This window comes from Brachionichthys hirsutus, chromosome 16 (assembly GCF_040956055.1).
Source record: "Brachionichthys hirsutus isolate HB-005 chromosome 16, CSIRO-AGI_Bhir_v1, whole genome shotgun sequence".
In the NCBI taxonomy this organism is placed as follows: Eukaryota; Metazoa; Chordata; class Actinopteri; order Lophiiformes; family Brachionichthyidae; genus Brachionichthys; species Brachionichthys hirsutus.
The window spans coordinates 11,236,607-11,249,106 of NC_090912.1; the positions used below are offsets into that span (position 1 = coordinate 11,236,607).

At 48.6% G+C, this 12,500-nt stretch overlaps 1 protein-coding gene across 1 annotated transcript in view; it reads right to left on the minus strand.

The window, feature by feature from the left end:
• Positions 1 to 10,160: 10,160 nt before the first annotated feature.
• abcc1 (ATP binding cassette subfamily C member 1 (ABCC1 blood group)) overlaps positions 10,161 to 12,500 on the minus strand; it is a 39,504-nt gene continuing 37,164 nt past the window's right edge. The window contains exon 31 of the mRNA XM_068749514.1: positions 10,161 to 10,496. Coding sequence (XP_068605615.1) covers positions 10,388 to 10,496 — 109 coding nt within the window. The 3' untranslated portion in view covers positions 10,161 to 10,387. The remainder of the gene's footprint in view (positions 10,497 to 12,500) is intronic.

Consider the following 12,500-nt stretch of genomic DNA (forward strand, 5'->3'; position numbering starts at 1 on the left):
CCTTATCACTCCACTTGACCAAGCCACAAACTGCCAGCAAGGAAGAAAGGTGCATCTCAAGGTGTTGCAGACTATAATACGTAACGGCTGCTGGTCACTGAAGACCCACGCCATTCGGGACGATGGAGCTGAACGGACAATAGTGCTACCAGCTGCTGCCCAACATGTCGGCCTCAAAGGTAAAGCAGAGATCCTCACTCTGTGTACCATCCGTCAAGACGTTGCCCATCTGGCTGGTGAGTCCATTTCTTTCTATGTAGCCTCCCTAGCACACCCAAAAGAGCGCCACCTCATTGAAGTCCAGCCAATCAGAGAGCTTTCCTGAAGAGGTCAGCTAGGCCTGTATCCCATGGCAGCAGGCTGAGTTAACCTGCTCCGAGTTCAAGCAATTTATTAGTTTATTTAATAGCTCCAAGAAAGCAGCAGAAGCTTTCATTCCTGTCATTATACAATGAACTGCATTACAAAATTAAGAGATTAGCTCTGAAGACCAGTCCTGAGCTGCTATGACTGACGGTCGGTTAATAATTACAGATGGCTCCACCACTGATTTTAATTTTACTTGATGAAAATGTCCCCAACGGGACAATGTGTAATTTTAATGGGTTATCTGAGATCTACTGCAGCGCTGGCTCTCTTGGGAGTCGGATCAGACAGAGGTAAGTTTTCACCCAAATCAAACCCACCACCCATCACATCACAGGTTGAACCCATCCATCCATCCATCCATCTTCTTCCGCTTATCCGGGGCCGGGTCGCGGGGGCAGCAGCCTAAGCAGGGAAGCCCAGACTTTCCTCTCCCCGGCCACTTCCTCTAGCTCTTCCGGGGGGATCCCGAGGCGTTCCTAGGCCAGCTGAGAGACATAGTCTCTCCAGCGTGTCCTGAGTCTTCCCCGTGGTCTCCTCCCGGTGGGACGTGCCCTGAACACCTCACCAGGGAGGCGTTCAGGAGGCATCCTGAATAGATGCCCGAGCCACCTCATCTGGCTCCTCTCAACGCGGAGGAGCAGCGGCTCTACTCCGAGCTCCTCCCGGATGACTGAGCTTCTCACCCTATCTCTAAGGGAGAGCCCAGCCACCCTACGGAGGAAGCTCATTTCAGCCGCTTGTACCCGCAATCTCGTTCTTTCGGTCACTACCCAAAGCTCGTGACCATAGGTGAGGGTAGGAACGAAGATCGACCGGTAAATCGAGAGCTTCGCCTTTCGACTCAGCTCTCTCTTCAGCATGACGGATCTGTGCAGAGTCAGCATTACTGCAGTCTGCTCCATCCTTCCCTTACTCGTGAACAAGACCCCGAGGTATTTGAACTCCTCCACTTGGGGCAGGATCTCCTCCCCGACCTGGAGGGTGCACTCCACCCTTTTCCGTCTGAGAACTATGGCCTCGGATTTAGAGGTGCTGATTCTCATCCCGGCCGCTTCACATGCGGCTGCAAACTGATCCAGTGAGAGCTGGAGGGCACGGCCTGATGAAGCCAACAGGATCACGTCGTCTGCAAAAAGCAGCGACCCAATCCTGAGGTCACCAAACCGAACCCCCTCAACGCCCTGGCTGCACCTAGAAATTCTGTCCATAAAGGTTATGAACAGAATCGGTGACAAAGGGCAGCCCTGACGGAGTCCAACCCACACTAGAAATAGGTCCGACTTACTGCCAGCAATGCGGACCAAGCTCTGGCACCGGTCATATAGGGAGCGGACACCCCGCATGAGGGGGTCCGACACTCTGTACTCCCGGAGCACCCCCCCACAGGACTCCCCGAGGGACACGGTCAAATGCCTTCTCCAAATCCACAAAACACATGTGGACTGGTTGGGCAAACTCCCATGCACCCTGGTCCACAGTTCCACGGCCAGGACAAAAACCACATTGCTCCTCCTGAATCCGAGGTTCGACTATCCGGCGGACCCTCCTCTCCAGTACCCCTGAATAGACCTTACCGGGGAGGCTGAGGACTGTGATCCCTCTATAGTTGGAACACACCCTCCGGTCCCCCTTCTTATAAAGAGGGACCACCACCCCGGTCTGCCAATCCAAAGGCACTGCCCCCAATGTCCATGCGATGTTGCAGAGTCGTGTCAACCATGACAGCCCTACAACATCCAGAGCCTTAAGGAACTCTGGGCGAATCTTGTCCACCCCTGGGGCCTTGCCACCGAGTAGCTTTTTAACTACCTCAGCAACCTCAGTCCCAGAGACGGAGGAGCCCACCCACAAGTCCCCAGGCCCTGCTTCCTCACTGGAAGGCATGTCGGTGGGATTGAGGAGGTCTTCAAAGTAGTCCCTCCACCGATCTACGACGTCTCGAGTCGAGGTCAGCAGCGCACCATCCCCACCATACACAGTGTTGACTGTGCATTGCTTCCCCCTCCTGAGACACCGGATGGTGGTCCAGAACCTCTTCGAAGCCGTCCGGAAGTCATTTTCCATGGCCTCACCAAACTCCTCCCATGCCTGGGTTTTTGCCTCAGCAACCGCAGTAGCTGCACTCCGCTTGGACTGTCGGTACCTGTCAGCTGCCTCCGGATTCCCACAGGCCAAAAAGGCCTGATAGGACTCCTTCTTCAGCTTGACCGCATCCCTCACCACCGGTGTCCACCAAGAGGTTCGGGAATTGCCGCCACGACAGGCACCGACCACCTTATGGCCACAGTACCGATCGGCTGCTTCGACAATGGAGGCACGAAACATAGTCCACTCGGACTCAATGTCCCCTGCCTCCCCCGGTATATGGTCGAAGCTCTCCCGGAGGTGGGAGTTAAAACTCCTTCTGACAGGCGATTCTGCCAGACGTTCCCAACAGACCCTCACAATACGTTTGGGCCTGCCAGGTCTGTCCGGCATCCTCCCCCACCATCGGAGTTGACTCACCACCAGGTGATGGTCGGTTGACAGACTACAAAGTCGATCATCGAACTGCGGCCTAGGGTGTCCTGGTGCCAAGTGCACATATGGACACCCTTATGCTTGAACATGGTGTTTGTTATGGACAATCTGTGATGAGCACAGAAGTCCAATAACAAAACACCACTCGGGTTCCGATGAGGGGGGCCATTCCTCCCAATCACACCCCTCCAGGTCTCACTGTCATTGCCAACATGGGCGTTGAAGTCCCCCAACAGAACGAGGGAATCCCCAGAAGGAGCACTCTCCAGTACCCCCTCTAAGGACTCCAAAAAGGGTGGATACTCTGAACTGCTGTTTGGACCATAGGCACAAACAACAGTCAGGATCCGTCCCCCCACCCGAAGGCGGAGGGAGGCTACCCTCTTGTTTATTGGGGTAAACTCCAACATACAGGCACTGAGCCGTGGGGCAATAAGTATTGCCACCCCTGCCTGGCGCCTCTCACCAGTGGCAACTCCAGAGTGGAAGAGAGTCAAACCCCTCTCAAGAAGAGTGGTTCCGGAGTCCTTGCTGTGTGTCGAGGTGAGGCCAACTATATCTAGTCGGAACTTCTCAACCTCGCACACCAGCTCAGGCTCCTTCCCCGCCAGAGAGGTGATGTTCCACGTCCCTAGAGATAGTTTCTGGAGCCGAGGGTCGGACCGCCAAGGTCCGCGCCTTCGGCTGCCGCCCAGCTCACACTGCACCCGACCCCTCTGGTCCCTCCTATGGATGGTGAGTCCACGGGAAGAAGGTCCCATGTTGCTTCTTTGGGCTGTGCCCGACCGGGCCCCATGGGTGAAGGCCCGGCCACCAGGCGCTCGCCATCGTGCCCCACCCCCAGGCCGGGCGAGGAAAGCCCAGGACCAATAATTGTACTCGTCATTGGGGTTCTTTGAGCCACTGAGCCACCCTTTGTCTGGCCCCTCCCATAGGACCTGTTTGTCATGGGTGACCCTACCAGGGGCATATAGCCCCCGACAACTGAGCTCCTAGGATCATTGGGACACACAAACCCCTCCACCATGATAAGGTGGCAGCTCAGGGAGGGGCAGGTTGAACCAACAGCTCAAATAGAATGTTCATTCTGATCTGAGAAGAGCACCAAAGCTACTGAAAGAAAATAAAAATGGCACATGGGTCTAAATAATCTGTTCAAGTTTACTCTCATATTAAAAGTAGCAAAACAGCTGAATGGACAAAACAATCATGAGGTATGTTTCTCATCAAATCCAAATTATTCAGTCAATAAATGGATGAACATAAGTTTGTAGCAAAGATTAAGGAACTACCAAGTGATCTAAGTGTTGGAATTACCTGGAGCACCAAGCCACGAGGATTTATGCAGGGAGAGAACAAACTGACGGCTGATCAGCGAAGACGCCATGACGAGGATGTTCGACAGACGGGAGGATTCTCTTCACCAGTTCACCTATAAAGAGAGAGAGAGAGAGACGTCACAGTGATGACACAACCAATGCCATTGCATTGTTGCAATAACCAAAGTTCAAACAAACACACACACACACACACAATGCCTGCACATATACAATTAGCAGGATCGAGGCAGCATTCGGTGAGCTGGATGGAACTGGTTCAGACTGCTAGAGTTACGCAACAACCCAGGAGAGCAGCGCCAATAAAGTGCTGAGCCACTTTATAGCACTTTTAAAGGAAAAGGTCGCCACTTCCTCCTGATAAATGATGACACAATTAAAATAAAATCCAAAACGAGAAACACTTGAACTGAAATAAAGGACCTGCGTCCAGCTGGAATGAATATTTAAGACACTATTGCATTGGCCTCCAGCGGTGCCATGCGGAACCGGGGAGTTTATTTGTCTGAACTGGAATGACTGACTTCTTTCAACCACATACTGTTGCAACAAAGCAAACACATTCCATTTCAAAAAGAAACTGAAAATTCTGTCTGTGCATTTATTTCTTGCAGCCTGAATTTGTGCAATTCCTTATCATATTTGGACAATAAAACTAATCCATCCGCCCGTGTTTGGTAGTATTAGTGTGAATAACAAAAGCAGGATCAATAATCTGATCAAGAAGGCTGTCTCGGTGATCAGCATCACCCCAGACTCACTCACCCACATGGTGCTGTTACCTTATTTAAGGTGCTGAGGACGAGTAACATTTTCTATTCGAATAGAATTTATCTCATGACTGTCTGTTTCAGTCCTGCTGGATGATCAATCATGTAACTATTATTAGTGATTATTACTCATTAAGTTAACGCAGTGTCATTTTTATAACCTGATAATAACATGGTACTCTTTTTAACTCGATGCCGATGGCCTTTATGCAAAATATTTCATATCTTTAGTTGTTTTGTCACTGTGTAAGAAAAAAAAAGCTGACTTGATCGGATTCTCCGATCAAGTCAGCTTTTTTTGAAGCCAAAAACCTTAAATTTTAAGGTTTTTGTCTTCAAATTGTCTGGGATAATCAGATCAGGAATTCTCTCCACCAGTGAGTGACCTGAAATGACACTGGGAAAGGTCTGTTGCATAATCCCAGCTGTAAAGCGGAGTTATTGACCGCCGGAACTGGAAGGCTGCGTTTGATCAGCGTGATCAGCAGAGAAAAGGCGTTCCATAAAACTCCACCAACCAGAGCCGGCCCTAGCCATTTCGGTGCCCTAGGCGAGATTATGATTTTGCGCCCCCCCCCCATACACGGCAAACATAATATATATAAAACATTAATAACAACAGCCACATGACGGACCTTAAAAGTTTAATTATTCTTCAAAACAACTAGCACACGCTATACAATACAAATAATAATAAAATAAAATAAATAAACAGAAATAAAACAGGGTTACTGTTCAGATTAAGAGGAAATTAAAAGTCCTGACAGCTTCCACACAAACAATGCAAAACAGATACATAGCAAATAATTTAGCCATTATAGCTTACATTTAAAATGTTACACGTCTGGACTTCCTTGCAGCAAAGGCATCGATGGTATCATCAAATGATACCTGTCTTGAAAGCTCATGATTTATGCTTATTAAAGCAAGTCCATTGAGACGCTCTTGGGACATCGTGGATCTCAGGTCAGTTTTTATAAGCTTTAGTTTGGAGAAGCTCCTCTCTGCAGCAGCAACTGATTACAATCAGATTTCAATTTATTTCAGCCCAGCGGACAACAATAATTATCATTGTTAAAGGTCAAATGATGACTACAACCTGTTTTAAATGTTTATAATAGTTAATAATTATCATTCTTAAAGGTCAAATGATGACTCCAGCCTGTTTTAAATGTTTATAATAGTTAATAATTATCATTCTTAAAGGTCTAATGATGACTCCAGCCTGTTTTAAATGTTTATAATAGTTAATAATTATCATTCTTAAAGGTCAAATGATGACTACAACCTGTTTTAAATGTTTATAATAGTTAATAATTATCATTCTTAAAGGTCAAATGATGACTACAACCTGTTTTAAATGTTTATAATAGTTAATTATCATTGTTAAAGGTCTAATGATGACACCAATCTGTTTTAAATGTTTATAATAGTTAATTATCATTGTTAAAGGTCTAATGATGACACCAATCTGTTTTAAATGTTTATAATAGTTAATAATTATCATTGTTAAAGGTCTAATGACGACTCCAACCTGTTTTGAAAGCAGGATACATTTGTTTTGTTTTTCACAGAGATAATTGTTGCCGTGCGTCATTGCAGAGACGTTATGTTGTGTCAATGAGATAAATAAAACACTCAATCATTACAGTTTTCATTTAGTATCCTGATGTTTTTCACCTATTCCACCTATTTTTTCTTAGATCATTATAACAATAATCCAAATTATATATAAATAATGTCCGAGCAGTGAAAATGACTGCTATGGTCATTCTAGTAGTTGCAGAATTCTGGTAGTCCGAGTGTTAATACACAAGTCATTCACGCTCTTGAAGACAAGACAATCGCAATCGTCTCGTCCACGGCCGCTTATCCCAAGTTACGGGTCACAGGTTCTGCTGGAGCCCCTCCCAGCAGGTTCTGGGAACGAGGCCGGATGCATCCCGGATGAGACGCCAGCTAGTCTGGGGCTCCTGGTCCTGGAGCGAGAGGCAGGGTACACCCTGGATGAGACGCCAGCTAGTCTGGGGCTCCTGGTGCAGGAATCACTTCATCAGTGGTTTACTGTGGCTTCCCCTCCTTGGGGACTGAGTGTCTTCTGGAGGACAAGTCGGCCGTCCCATGATTGTGGCAGCGTGTACCGAAACTGGTGGGAAGGTTCATAAAATGTGTACTGGGAATATTTACTCAAACTTGTCATTACACATTCTAATATTCCGAGGTTCCATTTATTTAAGCTGTAGGCTGTAATTATTTCAAATTAAATAAAAAATATAAACTGTGTTTACCGTCTGAAATAATCACGAGACTATATTGAGATGCGTCTTTAATGAACATCTCGACCGAGTCCGTGCCTGCTGGAAGAACGCTCGAAGCTCTCTGCTACAATCGAGCTCCGATTTGCATGCTGTCCCCTCACAGGACATTACGCAGCCGAGGGGACAGAAAGGAGTGTCCCCTCACGCAGACCATTACGCAGCCGAGGGGACAGAAAGGAGTGTCCCCTCACGCAGATCATTACGCAGCCGAGGGGACAGAAAGGAGTGTCCCCTCACAGAGAACATTACGCAGCCGGGGGGACAGAACGGAGTGTCCCCTCACAGAGAACATTACGCAGCCGGGGGGACAGAAAGGAGTGTCCCCCCACACAGACCGTTACGCAACGCTGGCTGCTGCTCCGTGAATCCGCCTCATTCTGAATCTACTGGAGGTTTTATTTGGTTTTAAATGACGGCAAATTCATTCAGAACCGGGGACGGCGCTCCGAGCCGCGTCCCGGGTTCAAGCAGCACCAGAACCCGGACCGAGCCGGACCGAGCGACACGAGTTTAACAGACACGGATCACGGCAGCGTTAAAACGAGTCACAACGTGTTGTCAAGTCCCTGGTCTTCTGGAAGATCCGGTTCACGCCGGATCGCGTTCACGCCGGATCCGGTTCACGCCGGATCGGGTTCACGCCGGATCCGACAAACAGCAAGCTGGACTTCTTGTGGGCTTTAGATCGTCACTGCGCGGCGGATCAACAACACGAACACTGCGACATGACCGCGGATCCCAGCAACGCGCACGGACAACCAGCCGGTAGCAACCGGGAGGTGACGAAGGATTTATCGGTACCTACCGGGGATCCAGCGGCGGCGCAGGAATCTGACCGGAGAGCACCGAAATAGATGCGGAGGAACACGGAGAGTCTCTGGAGATAACCGGGCCTGTCCTACCGGAGGAGGAGTCTGTCTGTCCCCCCGTCTGTCTCCCTGTCTGTCTCTGTCTCTCTCTCTCTCTCTCTCTCTCACACACACACACACACATATATATATATATATATATATATATATACACACACACAGTATACGTCTGGGTGCTTTGCTCTCATGCTGCTGCAGCACCCCCCCCCCCCCCCCCCCAGTCCGTGTGAGCGTTCACGGAATCATCCGGCTCTCCATCAAACAGAATTTACTGTCTCTAAAGTTCAGAGACAGCAAACAAAGCCGTTTGTTTTAGAGTCTAAAAACAAACGGCTTTGTTCTTTTTGGCTCCACATTTCCCGACAGAGGCCAGAAATGCGCAAAAGAGTGAGACCGAAATATCGTCTTTGTGAGTGTCACGAAATGAAGTCAAAGAACAGGATACACGTTTCTGCATCCTGACACAAATGACTAAAAGGAAAGTGCCAACCCTGGTTTTACTTGCATCGTGTTGTACGATGGCCCATACGATGTACTCGATGTACTCGAGTCCTGGCTCGTTACTCATTCATGTACTGCAGCATTGATGCAGATGAACTGGTTTCCCAAAGGCCCCCCCGCAGCAGATCCAGGAGAAGAGACATGGACGTAGCGAGGGAGGACATGAGAGTGGCTGGTGTTGGGGAGGACGACCCAGGAGAAGAGACATGGACGTAGAGAGGGAGGACGATGCAAAGGACAGGACTAGAGGACGACCCAGGAGAAGAGACATGGACGTAGTGAGGGAGGACATGAGAGTGGCTGGTGTTGGGGAGGACGATTCTTCTTCCGGTCTTTGACGAGAGCAGACGTTTGTCCTCACTGTCCCTGCATTCTTTGTCTCGTCTGTCTGCTTTCCAGGACCCGCTGAGCTCTGGTCTACTAAATCATGGAATTGATTAACTGGTCTCTTAGTGCGATTGATCACATTTTTTCACCCAAGCATGGGACTCCCGGGGGGCCCACCTGTCCAGACGGGGCCCACGCAGCAGGCTACGCCATGGACCCTTGGTCTGTCTCACGGTCCTATCTGAAGAGAATGTGGAAGACATTTGGCGGTTTGGCTTGTTTTGGGGGGGGTCTGCTAATTGGGACGGGAGTTGCCCTGTTGTACCGGAAAGTCTTTCAAAGTTCTGGATAAATTGACCATGGATCTAAAAGTGCACTTCGGTGCTTTGGGGGACCGTGTGATGGCCCGAATCGAGGATCTGGGAAAAGCTCAGGGATCGATCCGGGGAGGACCGGCAGAAACTGGATCCCATCTTGCGCCAGCAGGTAGAACTGTATTGTGTACTCAGTGCTCCAGTACTCACCGGACTGAGTACTGGCTTGGAGGGACTGAAGTCTCGCCTTGGCACACGAATTAAGGAATAACTGAGGACCAGTTGTATATTTGGATGAAGCTAAATGTTCATTTCGGCTGAATATTGAATCTATTATGTCTCCAGTCCTCCCCCCCTGAGAGAGTTCTGTACGATGCCAGGTCCTATCTGTCTACCAAAACAATAGGAAAGTACCAGGGAGGGGAACATTCCGTCTTTCAGAGTCTGTTGTCATTCTCGTTTCGTCGCTTTGCGGTTAGTTACTGGTGGAACTCGTCTCGGTCCCCATCCAAGGTCCACATTGGTTAAACATCACCATTCATAAACTTTGCTTCGTTTGCTATTCTCTGGAGTCTTCTTTGTCGAGAGAGACAAACTTTAGTTTACTCATCTCAATATACTGAGGAATATAATTTAATCTGTTACTCTGCTCACGTAGACGTCTCTTCAGAAAGCAGAGAGAATCACGCGAGTCGTCAGCTACGTTTTCTACTGATTTAGATGGCAATGACAAAATGCAAACTAACAACGGGACTCGTGCCGTCGACTACTGAAGCAAGGCAGCAGAGGACGAAACGGTTTGCTCAGTAGCGAGTAAACTGTTCTGTGAGGAAGAAAGAGCCATCTGTCTTTATTTTTATTTTTTAATTTAACACCCTTTATTTCACGTCAGAAATGTTTGCAAAAGAATGAAAGTAACAGTCAAAGGCAAGACAGGAAGAAGAATGACGACGTCTCACCAACAGCAAAACATGAAATATTAACACGTCTAACTTCCTTGTGCTGCACAGCAGGCAGAGCAGCTGGATGAAGATGAAGGTGAAGACGAAGCACCTTCTGCTTTCACACCAGCCCAGCGTCTTTGGTCATCTTGTAAAAGGCTCCTTTTGTTGCAATGAGATTGGCCGGGGAGTCGAACTCCGTTACCCGTCCCTTATCCAACACCAGGACCCTGGAGAAATCAGAATATTGATGAAATCCTTTCGGCGCCATTACTGGTGCCGATTCGTGTACATAAATAAGTACTTTTAGATCAGTGACATGTGGTGAGGAGGTTTGTTTAAAAGTGATCCAAAAGCATGGATAACTTGTTTTGGACCACAGCGCCCCCTAGAGCAGGAAAACTACGTGCCTCAACTCGTGTCTATTTTGCTCAGCACAAAAAACGTGTTAAAAATGCAACACGTACAATAATGTAGTGTTGTTGAAAAACAATACTACATTAAATACATCAGCGTCCCACAATGCAATGGCGACGCAGATAGTCCGCTTCGTTGGAGCAGGTGTGAAAGCTCATCCGAACTCTGGTGCGGACCAAACAAGCGAACTCTGGTCCGCCCGAAAAGGTGGGTCTCGGTCTGCTTGCAAGGGAACTCTGGTTCGGTTCGTATGCGGTGTGAAAGCTCACCGGACCAAACACAGGACCAGATGTACGCAGTGCATCTAGGGTAGAGGAAGTAAAGCGCCCAGTCCAAGCCAAAACAAGCATGGGAGAGGGAGGGACTTCCCCTCCTAGCTTATCCAGTCAACGAGCCCCTCTTTCAACCAAGTGATGCTGCTCAGAAGGTTCGGTTCGCTTAAGAATCACAGTGTGAAAGCAGAACCGGAACAAGTGATAAATGCAACAATGTTGCGACGTTCAGCTCCCCAATCGAACCGAGTCGGAACCGAGTCCGCTTGGTCTGATGTGAAAACGACTTAAATGTGTTCAAATACACTTTATGAGAGCCTACAAGGGTAGAAATAAAAATAAATATAGTAAAAATAAAGAATTGGACCTAAAACTGGGTCTCAAGCAGAAGGGCCAGTGACCAAAGGTGTGTTTTAAATTGTGATTTGAACATTGGTCGTGATGTTTATGACACGATCAGGGGGACGTCATTCAAGTTATGGAGGCTGCACTGGAAATGCCTGATTGTCCCTCAGTCATGGGACAGCCACTGATTGTCCCTCAGTCATGGGACAGCTACTGATTGTCCCTCAGTCATGGGACAGCTCTGATTGTCCCTCAGTCATGGGACAGCTACTGACTGTCCCTCAGTCATGGGACAGCTACTGATTGTCCCTCAGTCATGGGACAGCTCTGATTGTCCCTCAGTCATGGGACAGCTACTGATTGTCCCTCAGTCATGGGACAGCTACTGATTGTCCCTCAGTCATGGGACAGCTACTGATTGTCCCTCAGTCATGGGACAGCTACTGATTGTCCCTCAGTCATGGGACAGCTCTGATTGTCCCTCAGTCATGGGACAGCTCTTATTGTCCCTCAGTCATGGGACAGCTCTGATTGTCCCTCAGTCATGGGACAGCTACTGATTGTCCCTCAGTCATGGGACAGCTACTGATTGTCCCTCAGTCATGGGACAGCTACTGATTGTCCCTCAGTCATGGGACAGCTACTGATTGTCCCTCAGTCATGGGACAGCTACTGATTGTCCCTCAGTCATGGGACAGCTACTGATTGTCCCTCAGTCATGGGACAGCTACTGATTGTCCCTCAGTCATGGGACAGCTACTGATTGTCCCTCAGTCATGGGACAGCTCCTGATTGTCCCTCAGTCATGGGACAGCTCCTGATTGTCCCTCAGTCATGGGACAGCTCTGATTGTCCCTCAGTCATGGGACAGCTCTGATTGTCCCTCAGTCATGGGACAGCTACTGATTGTCCCTCAGTCATGGGACAGCTACTGATTGTCCCTCAGTCATGGGACAGCTACTGATTGTCCCTCAGTCATGGGACAGCTACTGGCCCAATGACCTGGTGCGGTCTGAGATGAATCTGGGCTAGTCCATTCACACATTTAAAAACCTTCAGTAAAAATGTTGTGATTAAATCTAACCTGCAGCCTGAATACACAACCTCACTCATAATAATAATCTCAAAATGTAAACGTAGATTTAAAAGTAACCGTGAAAATAGCCTGCCAGAGAACAGACCGGAAAAAGAAATCGTGTC